The sequence below is a fragment of the Pelodiscus sinensis genome, chromosome 4 (genome assembly GCF_049634645.1).
Source record: "Pelodiscus sinensis isolate JC-2024 chromosome 4, ASM4963464v1, whole genome shotgun sequence".
In the NCBI taxonomy this organism is placed as follows: domain Eukaryota; kingdom Metazoa; phylum Chordata; order Testudines; family Trionychidae; genus Pelodiscus; species Pelodiscus sinensis.
In genome coordinates, this window is record NC_134714.1 from 44,751,568 (window position 1) to 44,768,234 (window position 16,667).

General features: G+C 50.0%; 1 protein-coding gene across 5 annotated transcripts in view; it reads left to right on the forward strand.

Annotated features, from left to right (window-relative positions):
* Nucleotides 1–16,667, forward strand: part of ABCD4 (ATP binding cassette subfamily D member 4) — a 30,482-nt gene that overhangs the window by 10,674 nt on the left and 3,141 nt on the right. For all 5 annotated transcript variants that reach the window (XM_075926874.1, XM_075926875.1, XM_075926877.1 and 2 more), the window contains 10 exons: nt 429–523; nt 1,859–1,980; nt 3,737–3,828; nt 4,671–4,760; nt 7,772–7,977; nt 8,322–8,413; nt 8,672–8,708; nt 11,053–11,102; nt 11,524–11,576; nt 12,275–12,351. In XM_075926874.1, coding sequence (XP_075782989.1) covers nt 429–523; nt 1,859–1,980; nt 3,737–3,828; nt 4,671–4,760; nt 7,772–7,977; nt 8,322–8,413; nt 8,672–8,708; nt 11,053–11,102; nt 11,524–11,576; nt 12,275–12,351 — 914 coding nt within the window. The remainder of the gene's footprint in view (nt 1–428; nt 524–1,858; nt 1,981–3,736; nt 3,829–4,670; nt 4,761–7,771; nt 7,978–8,321; nt 8,414–8,671; nt 8,709–11,052; nt 11,103–11,523; nt 11,577–12,274; nt 12,352–16,667) is intronic.

The following is a 16,667-nucleotide window of genomic DNA, read 5'->3' on the forward strand; positions in this document are numbered from 1 at the left end:
CTGACTCTCATCACCACCTCTGCTCATCACGCTGCTCCTCTTTCAGGCTCCAGGAATGCAGCCCTTTCCAGAAGATTCTTTGCTCAGGTGCATGAAGTAGCTTCACTGGCCCCCAGTCTGGTATTGGGCCTTGGTATCGTCACTTGGCTCTTTCTTTTGTCCTCTACGTCTAACAGAATCTGCCAGAGCCCCTTGGCATTTCTTTCTAGGGTCACCTGCCTCAGCTGAGGCACTCTAAACAAGCACATTCACCAGGCAGCACCGGGTATTTAGTGCCTGGCCACCGCAATAACATGGCTGTAATACTATGGTGATGGGTATGCTCCAGATAGCTACAATAGTCCTGCAATGTTTTCATCATGCTGCAGGGCGCACAACATGTGAATGGCCGTGGCAAATTTATGGCCTGCTATTGCCTTGCTTTGCAGAGCTGGGCGGGTAGAGCACATGAGAACTGACCGCCGGTTGCAAAGCCTACTGCACACACAGAGGGAGCTGATGGGCAAGGAGCTATGGCTCTACAGTAAGTGGAGAATTTCTGTAATTTGCAAGGGGATGTGGACTCTTCATCAGGGAAATCATCTGGCCTGGGGAGTGTGTCTCCAGGGACATACAGGAGTATTGACTGCTCTTCCACTACCCTTGGCCACGGAGGGGGGTGATACCTGTTAGTGCCCTAGCATAGGGATATAAGCGACTACTCTAGTGACTACTTCACTACTTGCTCCCCCTCTCACCTCTGTATTAAAGGCAGCAAGGAGGCGGCAGGAGAGTCAGAGATGCAGTGGACCTGGGGCTGATGTGAGCTGGGACTGCTCAGTCCTGGCTTGTGCTGGCCCTGGGAGCTAACCCCCCTGTGGCTCTGCACTTCAAATGCAGTAAAAGCCCGACACCTCTTACTACATTTAAAATGCAGAGCTGCACCAGTGTATCAACTAATCGAGTAGTCGATGGAAATTCCACCAACTATTTGATTCGCTAATTAACCATTACTTAACATCCCTATTTCGGCACCTTAGGTGTGTTGAGGCAGTATTGCCTTCCAGGAGGAGAGCCCATGAGAGAATGAAGTTTGGTATCATGTTGATACCTTGGGGGGACACTGGCAAAGCCAGAAGGCCAAGGGAACAATGTCAGCAGCACCCCTGTTAAGAAGAGCAGGGAAACTGGGCTCTTGGGAGGGAGAAGCATAGGTGGGGGAAGATGGGAGCTGCTCTGAGACCAGGTCTGTGTTCAGCCTTTCCCCCCATGCTGGTGCTGTCTGGAAACCTTGACTGTGGTCCTGATTCCAGCCCCACCAGATCCAATTCCTTAGTGCTTAGGGTTAAGGGCAAGTGAGTACCTTGCCTTCAGGGTGGAAGGTAGAGCACTTTGCAAACAGTGGAGTGATGTATGTGGGAATTCTGCACACTTGAGCATTTCTACTTTTCCTATGTTCCTTAGGCAGCTCAGTGATGTAGGCCTCCAGCCCCAGGTATTCCTTCCTGTGTCTCAGGCTTGGCTGGCCACTTTGCTCTTCCATATTTCTAAGAGGCAGCAGAGGCTCTGGCCTTTGGAAAGAAGTGGGCTGGGTGGATTTTGCTCTGTCTAAGGTACTCTAGCCAAGGGGGTAGTGGTATATCAATGGCATTTTCTCCACTTCGGTGCTCTGCCTGTGGGAGCTGCATGCCAACAGGTCGGTTTTCATCCCTGTGATGTGGGGAAATTCAGTCTTTTGTCTTGGCCCCCTAGGTGCAGTGTGAGGTGCGTGACTGGGAGGTGGGACTAGTTTTCTTTGGCCTGAGGAATTGAAAATGGATTTGCCTGGGCCAGAGAGTGCTCCCTGCTCATTGACTGCTGCTAATGTGTTTATACCCAGTTGGGATCAACACCTTTGACTATCTGGGCAGCATTCTGAGTTATGTGGTGATTGCCATTCCCATCTTTAGCGGTGTCTACGGCGACCTGGATCCGGCACAGCTGAGTGCTCTGGTCAGCAAGGTGAGTTCAGCACCATCTCCCAGAGGAATGTGTTCCATGTGCTGCGTTTCTTCCCCTGGCACCTGCAGGACAGTAGGCTATGGGAGTGTGAAGTAGCCCAGACTGACTTAATCCTGAGGTTCTGGTGCTAAGTCCAAAGAGAGCAATGTGTTGTGCAGGGCTAGACTCCAGTGGAAAGGGTGACTAGCAGAGAGAGCAGTGCATTGTGAGAGGCGGTACTGGAAGTTGAGGGGGTGACTGCCCCTCTGTAGAGGTGACTGACTAGCACTAAGTCATGCTCAGGACATTCTTTGCAAACATAAGGGCTAGAAATGTAAGTCCTGTGCCTGCAAACTCTTAAGTGTGTGATTGACTCAATGCACTCAGGTATGGAGAGTTAATCACACTCACAGGCATTGCAGGATCAGGCCCTCCTGCTTTAAATGAAACACGCTATTGAAATAGCACAAGGCATTGGAATAGGGCTAGGCCCATGCAACACTGCCAACCCCCCTGCTCCTGCTGGCTGAAGAGAGGCTCCAAGAGAGTTGGCTTTTCATAAAACCAGCCTGTCCACAAACCAGATACTTGGCTTCAAAAGCCCCATCTGCCTGGAACTGCTCTGTCTAGGAGGCTGAACTCTCTCCTGCTTTTGTTGCCTCACTAGGCTCCTTGGGTGGGGCCTCCAAATCTGACTGGTTCCCAGCTAAACAAAAATAGCTGAGGCTGGTAATGCAGTTCTAAAAGTAGCCTGCTTAGCATTCCAGGCTGTGTAGCAGAGAGACACTTCTGAGAGTCGCAGACCACTTCCAGTGCAGGGTGGGTGGGGAATGGTCAGCGTGACACCAGGAAGGGGACACTGACCCCAGTGCTGGCAGGAGTTGCAGTGCAGCTTGGCAGGACTTGTGGATGTGCTAACCAAACAGCTGCAGCCTGTTTGTTCTGAATTCCTAGTGGTGCTTCTGGTTGGTCCTCTTTCATTGAAAGCTTTTAGAGGCTTTAACCCTTGGAGTACTGAGAGGAGCTCCCTGCTGGCAGGGATTCCTAAGGCATCAGTCGGAGGTGCTCATCCAGGATTCTAGGGAGTCTTCTGGCCAGTGGTGATTCCAATAGGGAAAGAGTCCTACCACCAGGCCCCCTGGCCTGGCATTGCATTTGCAGCGGGCTTACTGTGTTCCTTTCAGGGATGGCCTTATGGGAAGCAGTTCACTCAATGGCCATGGGGAGTGAGAAAGGGAAGCTCCTAGCAGACAGTAAAAGGTATTAGGGATGTAAATATCCATTAAAAATTAATGGGTCACATGATATAATTTTAATTGTGTAACCCATTAACCCTGGAAGGCTGGTGAGCCCCCATGGCAGGGGTCCCTGTGGGTGGTGAAGGGGCTGCTCCAGCCAGGGTGGAGGAGGGTTACTTCAACTCCCTGGCCTTTTGGTTAACCAATTACTGGGTAAGCATGTCAGTAAGGCTAATGCTTACTGGTTAATCTTTTACATCCTTAAAAGGACTCTCCCCACGTGAGAGTGTATTGGCTGGTTCAGATGAGCCCTCTTAAATCTCCTGTCTGGTTCCCCTTTCTCTGTGGTTTGTTCCTGTGCTGGGCCACTACTCTCCTAGGGTCTGAGAGTTTGTATGTGCCCACCTGAGGTGGCTGCCCTTAGTTGAGCACATGGTATCCAGTGCTGCTAGCTATGAGCAGGCGGAGCTGCCTCTGCCCTGGGCGCTACTGCACTGTCTCTGTGCTAACTCTTCTCCCGGCGTGTGATTCTCCCACAGAATGCCTTTGTCTCCATTTACCTCATCAGCTGCTTCAGCCAGCTTATCGATCTCTCCGCTACCTTATCTGATGTGGCTGGCTACACACACAGGTGAGATTTGCCCTCCTTAGCCTGTCTCCAAGCTGGTGGCTGCAGGAAAGGGAGTGTTTTTGGTGCCCCAGAATAAGGCTTCTGGGAATGTCCCAGTCAGCAGCTCTGGCAGAACTGGGGAAGCTTGTACCTTTGGCAGGGCTCCTTTGAAGGGGAAAACTGCTAACATGCGATCATCTTGTTCAAGGAGCCATTCTTAGTATGAGGTTAGCCCCCACAGGCCAGCCCAGATGGTACTAGGTATGGTACATACGTCTAATGAGAGAGTACCTTTGCCCTAAAGAGCTCGCACTCAGTCACTGAGGGGGTCCATTTGGAATTGAGGTAGGCAGGGGGCTCTTCTCTGTGGAGGGCTGGGTGCTGATTACCTATGACTGGAATCCCCTTGCTAACAGAAGCCACTGAGGAGGCGAGATGCTGAATGGAAGAGCAGCTCTTCCTTTAAAATATGCCTTAGCCGCAGCCCGCTGGGGTCCAGATACTTTCCAGTCCAGTGAGCAGCTTGCAGTGGAAGGCACTGAACTGACTGCATCTCTTTCCCAGCGTCCCTCCTAAAGCTTCCCATGATGCTTGATGTGTAGGAACGCTTTTAAAAGTTCCTATGCAATTTAAAAAGCAAGAAAATGCTTTTAACCTCCCCCCGTTTCTCCAGCATGACCATCCTGTCAGCGGTTCACCCAGAAGCTATGCAGGGTAGGACTTGCTCTGCATCCTGTACAGCACTAAGCACATTGCTCAGCCTAAACAAATCTGTTACGAAGCTCAGTGAGGACAGGAGCCAGAACTTGGGGGAGGGTTGCGGAGTCATTTCTGACCTTCTTGCTTCTCCCTCTGTCTTACAGGATTGGGGAGCTGCTGGAGACACTGCTGTCTCTCTCCAGGAAACACAGGGACTGTGAATCAGAAACCAAAAGCAACTGGGACTTTGACAAGTGAGTATCTGCAGCCAGCCTGAGCTTGGGATGGTAATTTACTGTCTGCACCTGGGTCTCTAGGTTGTGGGGAAAACTCACAAGTTCATCAGGCTTTTTGGATGTGCCTCTGGGATGGTAAAATATAGGGTTGCTCCAAACACTACAGCCTAGCATCCTTCCCTCAGGAGTGCTGTAAGGAGCGTCAGAGGTCTACATCCTCTGTGCCCAAGGATTAGGCAGAGATTTAAACAACTTTTGTGCATGTCCCTAAAATCTCCCTGAGGCAGGGAGGTATGTTCCTATCACCTGAAAATTAAAACTGTACAGATTGCTTGGAAATCAAACTGCTCAATAAGAGGAAGATGCTGGTAGCCAGGTGCATGTGAAAAAGCCCTTTGAGGCCAATGAGTTGAGTGCTTCTACTGCTGATGTATTTGTGATCATACAATCTGTTACTGCCCACCTCCTCTCCCCTGTGGCTGTCACACTTTACCTGTCGCAGCTTGTTTCACATTAGTTTGTAAGCTGTTTGGGGCAGAGAGCAGGTCTGTACATGCTTGCATGCATGTACTGGCAGTACCCAGCACTGTGATGCCAACTGAAATTTCAGGACACACAACCTTAGTGAAGATAGTAAATAATGTCTCTAGAGAGAAGCTCTACCTAATGTTCTCTGACTCCAGCAGCTCTTGGGATTGCACTTGATATTGTGGTTCTCCAGAGCTTTGGCCAGTTTCAAGCTCCCTGAGGTTCCTTACTGCATCAATCCACATGGGGTTCTACTTCAGCAATTTCCCTCTTGCCACTGTCCCAGATCATCACAACCTGTCTGGCATAGACACCCCTGCACTCAGGGCTGTTTCTATGTTTTTGCATGTGTTCCTGCTGTTTGTGGGATTAGTGCCAGGACTTGGAGGAGTGGGGACCTGAAGGCATGTTTAGAGGCATAAGCCAGCCTTTCCACACCTTAAAGTCTAAAGGCAGGCCTAAATCAAAGTGGCCTGCCTTTCGTGAGTGAGGACTGCAAGCCCCAAAGTCTGAAAATGCTGGTCTGGGCCTGTATTAGATGCCTCTAGCCAGCAAACTGACTTCTGGTCCTGCCATTTCTGCTGACTCTGCTCTCAGACTCCTTCCTGCTGGGTTCCAGGGCCTGAATAGGTGGCAGAGAAGGATGGATTCTCCTTCGCCTCATGCATCACTAAGCTTGTTGCTGGTTTTGTTCAGAGTGCAACTCCCATTGTGGACATTGAGGCATGAAGTAGAATGAACAGTTTGGATCCTACAGTCTGATTTGCAGCCTGAGAAGACTGGATCTGGGAGCCCTGAGGCAGAGTGAGCCAGGAGCCCCACTGAGTGTAACATACATAATTGCAGACATGGCCCCACACAGCATCTGGGCCCCCTTGTGTTGGACGCTGCACAAACACCTACAATAACAGCCTTTGCCTCCCAGAGTTTGAACTCTAGGTAGATGAGTGAGTGCATGAGGGGAGAGCGAGACAGGAATCCAGGACTCAATTCATAGGAAGGTGTGGATGTTTTAAAAGTTATCAATGAATCATCTCTCTCTCTCTCTCTCATCTTTCCATCATCAAGTAGCTGATTCCTTGCAGGCTGTTTTTCTAGCTTGAATCACCGTTTAGTTCTGGATTGAAGTATGGCCCTGCCATCGGAAGGCTTCATAGGGTATGGCTACACTGCAAAGAAAACCCTGTGGCAGCAAGCTCCAGAGCCTGGGTCCTTTGCTTGCACCATAGAGCTAAAAATAACAGTATAGACTTGCCCACTCAAGTTTGGACCCCGCTTCCCCCGCTGGGTTTCAGAGTCTGAGGTCCAGCCCAAGCAGCAATGCCTACGTTGCTACTGTTAGCTCTGTAGTGCAGGAGTGGGCAATAGTTTTTTATGGGGGTTTGGTTGTTGAGGCCACACCTCTGTATAATATTAATGGAGGGGTGTCGAGTTTGGGTACAGGAGGGAGCTCTGGGTAGAGGACTGGGGTACAGAAGGGGATGCAGCATCTGGGGGGGGGGGTTGGGTACAGAAGGGGGTTGGGCAGGGTTTTGGGGTGTGGGAGAGGGTGCCAGGTGCAGGCTCTGGCTGGAAAACACTTATTGTGGGCAGCTCCCAGCTGGTGGCCCTTTGGGACCTGCAGGCAGGCTCCCTGGCTACCTCAGCTGCACATGCTGCTTAAAGCACCCAGATGTTAAGGTTGGCATGTATGTCTGTGTGGCCCGAAGCCTGTTCCCCTTGAGGGCAAGGAGGCCTCTGTACCTTGCCCCCGCTACTATCCTCACGGCTTCCCATTGAATGGGAGCTGCAAGAGCAGTGATTGTGGGGGTGTGCATTGTGCGGCAATCCACTGTTCCCCTCCCCCCAGGGGGAACGCATTACATAGACACACATTGACCTCAGCAGCCGGCCACTCTTAAGTACCATGGGCTGCAATGGGACAGATCCGGTACACGGGTCATATTTTGCCCATCACTACTGCAGTGTGAGCCCAGTTAGCTTGAGCTCCAAGACCTGCCATCATGGCCCTTTTTTGTTTTTTCCAGTGTAGACCATCCCTGGCGGTTGCTTATTCCCAGTAGAACCTTCCAAAGCTAGCAGTGACTATGGCAGTCTTTCCCCAAGGGAGACCTGGATATCACACTTTGGCATGAGTACTGAGCCTGCTCAAGGTTAATCTTGCTGTCCTTCTGGCTGGTCTCTCTCATGGCTCTCTTGGACTGAGATGACCTTGTACCAGCGCCTGCTGCATGTGGGTGGTTTGTGTAGTCCATGCAGGGTTGCTGATTAGCCCATTATTCCATGGTGTAGCTGGTATAAATGGCACCTTGATACCCCAGTAGCTGGTGCTTTCTAATCCTGAAGCCTGGCACCTGTTAAGTTTGTTTGTAGCCCTAGTTGCCATGATATCTGGGTGCTAAACATGACATTAGGGGAGGCATAAGCCATTTACAAGGCAGGACTCGGTCACTTATCATTGGCTCTTTTCTCTGCTCTCTGCCTTGGTGCCTGGGCTCCAGTGGTTCTGAAGAGCAGCCTGTGCTGGGGGATACAGCCTTCCTCCTGGAGCGAGTCTCTCTCTCACTTCCATCCTCGGACAAACTGCTCATCAAGGATCTGAACCTGAAGATTTCACAAGGGAACAACCTGCTGATCGTGGGGAACACTGGCACAGGGAAGACATCGCTCCTAAGGGTCCTTGGTGGCCTCTGGGACAGCACACGGGGTAAAGACAGTGACTTCTCCAAAACTTCATCCTAGTAAATGGGGGGCAGGAGCTGGTGTTGTCGCAGGAAGGCTAGAGGGTGGGACCCAAGTCACTTGTGGGAATTTGGGGCCATTAGCACTTATGCATGTGAGTGCTGTCACTGGTGTGTTTGAGCTGTCCCTTTTTCCCTATGGTGTGAGTGTCCCCTCCTCCGTGTGCTGTGCTGAGCACCTGAGCTCTGATCAATGGAATCGTAATACTTACGTGGTGCTTGCATCTTACTAATGCTAGGCTGTGCACTGGGTAGGGGCTAGAAGGTGTGCTTGTGAATTGGTGTGACTCTGTCTCTTGGCTCTGTGCAGGGAATGTCCACATGCTGACCTGCTTTGGCCCCCATGGGGTGGTGTTCCTGCCGCAGAGACCTTTCTTCACAGATGGAACTCTGCGAGAGCAGGTGGGTCAGCTTGGTGCAGGGGTCCCACAGGCTGGCTGCACAAAGGGTGACAGTCCCAGTCCCTAGCCGCACTCAGCCAGGGCGGATGGGACAGGACAAGCAACCCCAGTGCTAGGAAACTGCGCTGCATAAAGGCTCACAGAAGAGAGAGGACTGGGGGAGCTCATCTTGTGTCTGAGTTCTGAGCTCAGCGTGTGGCTGTGATGAATTCCAAGTCCAGCTTCCTCTGACATGGCTCTGTTTGGTTTGTTCATCCAGGTGATTTACCCTCTGAAGAAGATTTATCCAGATTCAGGTGAGTGGAAATTAGGTGAAGCAGCTACTAACTGATCCTTAGTTGCACCTGTCTATGCACCCAACCAGTACATCTTTTGACCAGCCCAAACCTTCCCTGCCTGTCTGTACAAGGGATGTAAGCGACTAGTTGACTATCCTATAAGCAGGAAGAGGAAGGGGTGCTGGGGGGAGCCGGCCTAAAAGCCAGTTCCCTCCAGCTCCGTGGCAGGGGCGCAGCAGTGGCGTTCCAACTTTGAAATGTACAAGAGTCCCCGTTGGCCCTGGGCTCCACCTGGCGTTTCAATCTTCGAAAGGCACAAGAGCCCCTGCTGGGCCTCTTGTACATTTCAAAGGCCATGCTAGTCCTTATCGATTAATCAAATAGTCAATGGGATTTCCATCGACTATTCAATTAGTTAAACGAAATTTAACATCCTTAGTAGCACTAACCCATTCTGCTTTTGCTGCCCATAGCATTTCCTTGAAAGACTTTTCTGTAAATCAGCTCCATGCTCTCTCTCTACACTTCCAGGAGGCTTTATGCTTGTGAACAGCCCCTTGTGAGACCATGTTGGCTACTGCTTGTCCCTTATGCTCTGCATCATTGTTCATTGCTACTTACGTACAGAATCTTCTAGGATTCCCTGTTGATCTCCATGTGTGTGGGGAGGGGAAGTGCTCAAATCATCCTTACTAGACTTCTGAACTCCCTCAGATTCTGAATTAGTCAGACACTGAGTCTGCACCTTCTAATCAATCAGAAATAGGTCCAGGAAGGGCGTTTTAGAAGTGGGACTCCCGCATGAGAACAGGATCCATGAATTCAAGTAGTCAGGGTACTGTCGATTATCTTTCAATACTGTAGTAATTACCCATGACTCTCCTTTGTTCTTTGTAATGTTACCCAACTTATTTTATTGACTGCCCTGTTCAGAACCAAATTGTCTTGTTGTCATAGTAAGTTATAGATACTTAGAGTTCTGGAACATACCTTTCCCATTGGTCTAGGTGTGGTTTTTTTGTGTTAAACACCTTGCTATACAAAACCGAATCTTAAAAAAAAAAAAAAAAAAAAAAAGTGCCCAGCAAACTGCCCATCCAAAGCTTGCCCAGACCACAGAACTACTTGCTAAATGGTAACAGCTCTGTTTCGCCACCCATTCCTGATTGTTCTTGTTCCTGGGTTTGTGTTACCCTCCTTTTTGATAGTGAGGATTTATTGCTGTGTCAAGAGGCGCTGGACAGTCATTTCTTGTAGCTCTTATTGTGAATTATGCCTACTTTCTAGAGTATAGATCCTGCCTAGGGTGCCTATTCTAAATAAACCCACTCCCTCAAGAGGTGGCTGAGAAAGTAGCTGAACTTTACATTTTGTCTTTAAGGAAGTGCCTCCTGGTTCTGCCAGACCCATAGGAACTGTATTCAGAGTAAGGCCCTGCTGTGAGAGGCATCCTACAAGAGGAAAGAGAAATCCCAACACACCCTTGTGACCAGTGTAGCCAGGAGTCAAGCCTTGTGGGGTTCTATCAGTTGTACCCTGACTGGAGTCTGATTGGGAGCTAGTGCAGTGTGCAGCGCTCCAGTGTAATGATGTCCGAGTGAAGTAATAGCCAATGAAGTGGCAACAACAGTCTGCTTCCAGGTAGGCTGGAAGCGTAGCCACATGTAGAGTGCATTGTAGCTGGCTAATGTTAAGGTGAAAAATGGTTAACTTCAGAGGGGCATAGTAAGTACTTAGCTCTTCTGCTCAACTTCCACATCAGCTCATGTGGCTGACTCGCTTTTAGCTCTGATAGTGTCCCCCTTCGTTTGTTGGAACTTCTTGTTCCCCTTGTGAAATTCTCCATTTGCTGAGGCCTGTGTTCTGACCCTTGGATTCCCCAGCTTGCAATATGAGGGTTAAAGCTTTTAGGCAGCCTTGCATAAGGCATGTTACCATGGCAATTAGGCATTGTCAGAACTACTGAACACCCTGTGTTCTTGCTGTTTCTCCTCCCTTGCTCTTTGCTGACTCAGGCTCTAGATACAGCTCTGAAATGTACTGCTTGGAGTGGCAAGTCTCTTCTGTTCATGGTGCTGCTCCTGGACGTTGGTGTTTAACCTTTCTTGCGTGTGTTGGCCTGTAGGAGCCACTTGAGGATTAGCCATGGCCTGAATGAGGGTGGAGTGTGAAACCTGCAGCTCTTCAGTGTTTCAGACAGACAGACTTTAAATAGCTGCTTTTAAAAAAAGCAACCAGCAACTCTCATGGAAAGCAGTGGGAGGTCTGAGCCCTTTTTGGCCCATATTTGGTGACCTCAGGAAGGTGTTGCCCTAGTGATGCTGTTGTCCTGGATGTGGCGGTGATGCTCTTTGTGTTGCAGGGTCTGCGGATGATGAGAGGATCCTGCAATTCCTAGAGCTGGCTGGGCTGGTGAGTTGCTAAGGGAGCTGACAAGAACATAATGGGCTTGTTCCATCCTACCCCAACATTGGGGGCACCATGCTGTCCTCTCCCAGCACAGGGCAGCTGAGTGTCATGTGTAGGGTGTTGGCTGTAGCCTGGACAGAACCTTCTTACTTGGCTTAGCTGAGGAGTATGGTCATAGAAGGTGGGAATGTATCAAGGGCAGGAGTGACACCGGGGGGAAAAGGGATGTCACGGGAAGGTGAAATCAGGATGTTTGTTCCTGGGGGAGGTGACTTTGGGAGAGGCATGGAACAGGATTATTGAGGACAGCATTGGGGAAGAAAGGGATGGTTCTACTCAGGGCCTTATCTGCCACAAGAGGCAATTGGTCAGATCTCAGGATATGTTCAGATTTTCATTAGTCTTTGTCTTATGTCATTTGCAGTCTGATTTGTTGGTGCGCACAGGGGGGCTGGACCAGCAGGTGGATTGGAACTGGTAAGGCTGGTGCAGTGTCTGAGACTGGGTTGTGTGGATCTCCTGGTGGGAGTGAGGGCCGAGCAGTGTCACAGAGCTTAGAAGGGGCCTGTCCTCTGCATTCAGCTGCACTGGGGTAAGGGAATGGTAGTTGGAGTAAAGATATTGTTATAGCACCGTCAGTTCTTTCATCCCTGCCTCCAGCAATATCTGCCCCAAGCTCTGCTTTCTTCCCTCCCTGTGGCACCTTGTCCTCCTGAGCACGTGGCTTTGGGGATCACCGGGGGACTGGCACAGCAGCAGTCAGGCCCCCCATGCTCCCTGCGGCAGTAGGAGTCATGGAGGAAGTGGAGCGTGCTGGGCAGGTGCACTTGCCCCTCTATGCTCTGCTTCCTTGTGGCTCCTGCCACTATTGAGAATGTGGGGGGCCATAATCACAGCTACTGCACCAGACTGCCTCAGTGATCCCCAAGCCACATCCTTGGAGAGATGGGGTGCCATGGGTGGGAGAGAGTGGGGTGATGGCAAGAAGGGGTAGGACTCCGGGGTCAGTAATAGACCGGTCTCCTTGGCCCACCGGGAGTCCTGGGGAGGATTGATCAATCTCTCCTGCTGGCGATGGCCTGCTGGCCGGGACTGAGACCCCTGTGCTAGAGGGTTTGGTGCATCAGCAAGTTGGTGCTAACTGCAGCTTGTTCTGATTCTTGGCTCTTCTGCAGGTATGACATCTTGTCCCCAGGGGAGATGCAGAGACTCTCATTTGCAAGGCTCTTCTACCTCCAACCCAGATATGCAGGTGAGTGACTCCAGGCTGGAGAAGAGGCAGGTCTTCCTGCAGCTGAAGGAATAAACAAGCAGAGATTGTCTAGAAAAATCCCCTTTCCTTTGTCAGGAACTGTCTAGGTCTCTGCCATCTGTCTTGCCTTCCTGTGTGTATCCTGCAGCTGCCAGGTGAAGTGTGCATCTGTCCCAATGAGCATATTTACGCAGCCCTGTAAGATGTCCAGGGTGCCTGCTGGACCAAAAAAGGCAAATTTCTGCCTTACAGTACTTTAGTCTGTTAGGACTTAACCCCGCAAAAGAGAATGTACAAAAGTGAGGGAGAACCAGGCGGCCACTGAGACAGCAGAATTGATTCTCTCCTGTGTTGGTATCCTTAATTCTTTCCTGCAATCTTAGTATCAGTGCTGTTGGTGGGGGGAGACTGCAGAATATGGGAAGAAGTATGCAAAGAAGCGGGATTTGAAGGAGAGTGAAAGTGAGGGTTCACAGAGCCAGAGAGCATGTTTCTACCTCAAGGGCAGAAAGTGGAAAAGGCACCAAGCTGCTTGTGGGCAAAGTTGCAAAGAGCACAAATGGAAGACTGAGTTGCCATGGGTCAGAGTCTCATGAAAGGTGGACTGAAAACATTCTCTTTTATGGGAGCTCCTACGCAGGTTGTAGCAAGCTCCCCCTATTATGGGGCTGGCAGAACCACCTAAGTTTGCCCGACACGCACCATTACAAGACCCTGTTTTCAGTTAATAACTTTCTCCAAACAATCATTCAGGCTGAAATTATCTATGCTGGGCCTTTGCTCAGTGTCCCTGCCCTGACTGGGCTCTCCCTTCTAAATGCTCACAAGGCTGCTGCCTCTGGACCTGTGTGCTGGATCCATGTACTTAATAAGCTCTTCTCAGTCTGGATAGCTCCAGCCACAGGCTTTGGCCTCTTTGGCATATTTTCCAGGCACTCTCTCTCTGGAGCCACTCCTGGGGAATGGGAGTCCATGGTCCAGCTGCCCCAGTCCTCGAGCAAGATTTCCAGCAAGGCCTTGAAATCGGGCAGGGAGATGGCCTTTGTGCAGGGCTGTGCCTTTCACCATCCTCTACAAAAATCTGCCCAAATTTAGCTAAGTTATGAGTCTTTGAAATATTTCACCTTGCACCTGCTGATTTAAAGACTTGCTAGAGCTTTAGAGCTAGTTTTGCAGAAGTGTCAATCTGTACTGGATAGGCTGACGCTCTGCTGAGTAATGCTTTCCCTGCAGTTGCTGCTGAAGCCTGTGTGCAAACTTGGTGCAAGAGCTGAGAGCAGGGAGTTTGTCTTCCCTGTGCCATCAGTGGGATGAAGAGCCAGGGATGAATAAGAGACGAGACTGGGATAGGTTGAAGGGGACAAGGCAGAAGGGGTCAGGTTTCAGTGAGGGAATGGCAGAGGAGACTGTGCTCTCTGGAGCATGTTCCTTCCAGAGCCTGCAGTAGAAACCAAGACTGCTGAATCTCACCATTGCTCTGATGTCAGCAAAGATCTGTGAAATCCACAGGTAAACCTTTCTTATCCCCCAGGAGTGCTGGCTGCACAGTCAGCCTTAATCCTAGCATTTCCTGATTTTTGCAGCCTTCATGTACTTCAGTGCGCATTTGTGTATGTCTCTGTGTAGTACAAAAGGTAACTTGCAAGTGAATTCTTTGTTCATTGTGTCTTGTGAACAGTGAGTTATAGTACTGACTTCTTTACCTGGTGCAGGAAATTGTGTATGGTACTGTGGGTTCTGTGGCTCACAGTGAGAGAGTCGTTGGGGGGGGAAGGCTGTGACTTGCCTTGTCACTAGATCCTCCCTCCCTCCAGGGGGAGGCTAGAGCATTAATTTACAGTAACTGTTGGTAATAAGCATATAGTGTTTTGGCAGGGGGTTTATCTGATCTCTCTCTGACAAGGGGAGAGGGTGTGGGTGTGGGTATTGAGTAATATTAAGTGGGGAGGGGGAAGTGGTGCCAAGTGGGAAAAGTGATCTCATCCTTAGCTTGGTCTTGTTTGCCAGGGAGTTTTCATACGTGGGAGTGTGTATTCAGTAAATCTCTCTGCAAGTTCTGTCAGTGACGGTTGTAACTGCACTCCATGCAGCATTGCATAGAAAAATATTAGAAGTTACTTTTCAAAAGTTGTGCTAATTGGGGCTCCTCTTTCTCTTCTGGTGACTGTTATAAGTAGGGCCTGGTGTTCAGTAGTGCCATGTAACCCACCCTTTGCTGTGGAATTGTCTTCTGGAATCTAAACTTCTGTTAGTTTCTAGCTCCAGTGGCTGTGAAGGAAAGCTTGAAAAGGTGACATTCTCATAACCAGTACAGTATTGTCTGCATATCAGCAGACAGCCTGAATCAATAGCTGTGAGAGGAGCACTGTGCTTAGGAAGGAAAAATCAAATGTACAGCTACAAAACAGAGAATAACTGACTCAAACAGCAAAGGATCTGGGGCCATAGTAAATCAAAAATTGAATATGCACCAACAGTGTGATGCATTTGAGAAAAAACAAATATCCATTACAGATGTATGAACAAGGGTGTTATGTCTAAGCCGTGGGAGGTAATTTTTCTGTTCTGCACTGGCGTGAAACTTGTGACCAGTTCTCGGCACAGTGCTTTAAGAAAAATGTGGATAAACTGAAGAGTCCAGAGGAGAGCAACACAAATATAAACAGTTTAGAAAACCTGACCTATAAAGAAAGGTTAAAAAACTGAGAGTGTTTAGTTATGAGGAAAAAAGTAAAGGAAAGGGACACGATATAACTTCAAATATGTTAGGGGCTGTTATTGAGAGGAAGATGGTGATGTCCATTGAAGGTAGAATAAGAAGTAATTGGCTAAATCTGTAGCAAGAGATTTATGTTGGTATCAGGAAAACTTAATTAAAAGGTGAGTTAAGCATTGGAATAGGTTACCAAGGGACGCTGTGGAATACCTGTCACTGGAGGCGTTAGATTAGGGATGTTAACCAGGGATGTATTAGTATAGTCGATTATAGCATTAACCTATACATTTTTGCTTATTGGTTAGACTACATGCATCCCCCCGCCAATAATTTTTTTAGCAAGCTGGCCAGCAAGCTTAATCCTGGTTTGCACTGGGTCTGGGACCTACCTCCACTGTGGCTCTGCATTCAGAGTGTATTAGGAGCCAGGAGGGCAGGCAGCCTGGCTCAGTTCCAGCTCGTGCCCCGTCCAGGAGCTCAGCCCACCCCCCCCACCCCAGACAGGGGCTGCTCTCACTCCGCACTGCTGTCTCTGTATCAGAGGCAGCTGTCTCTGTATCAGAGGCAGAAGCTGGTCTGCAAGGGGAGCTGGTTTTTAAACCATCTCCTCTCATGAACCAGCTCCCACCTGGCACCCCGAGCAGCTGCCTCTGATACAGAGGTGGCAGGGGGCCCCTCGGGAGTGGGGCAGGAGCACACTGGCTGCTAGCCCCGTGCCTGGGGACTATAGAATAGTTCGCTAACAGATAAAAATTCATGAGGTTAATCCACTATTCAATTAACCGATATTTAACATCCTTAATGTTAACTGTTGTTTGTGTAAATGTGTAACTTCTGGAAATGTTAGCAGTTACATGTTTACATGCAGGGGGGAGCCAGTACTCCTGCCTACTCCCCCCCCCCCCCCCCCAGCCTCTGATAGAGGCAGCAGAAGGTGGAAGCCAGCTTTTAAGCCAGATCCCTTTGAGCACTGGCTCCCTTCTGCCCCCACCCACTCTGCTGCCTCTGTGCAGGGGTGGGAGGTGGGGCCTGCAAAAGCTGGTACATGCAGAGAGCTGCCCCCCACCTCATCCCCCAACCTCCCCCTATGCTGCTTCCTCCATGGGAGGCAGCAAGAGGTGGCTCCATGGGGCCGGCAGACACCTCTTTCCCCCCCCCCCCCCCCACAGTGCTGTCTATCAGAGGCAGTAGCACTGGGGGGGGGCGCAGGTGGCTCCCCACAGGCACCACCTCCCCCCCCTTACTGCCCCTGATAGTCAGCAAGGCGGGGGAGGGTTGCATGTAGTTGGTAGGATGAACTGATAAGCCCAGGCTTATTGGTGAATCGTGTGACTGACAGTATTTTAGATTAGACAGACAAACATGTGTGGATGTCCTGGGTTTATGTGGTCTCGCTTCAGCACAAGGAGCTGGACTAGCTGGCCTCCTGAAGTCGCTTCTACCCTCGCACTTCTGTGATAGGTCCCATTCATCACTTCTGGGTGTTGATTCTGAAACCTAAAAATCCTAATGTATTTGGCAGACGCCTTGTTTGTTGAGCTGGATGTTTCTGCTAACATGAATCACCAGTGGAAATGCTCACAGCACCATCCCCAGTCAC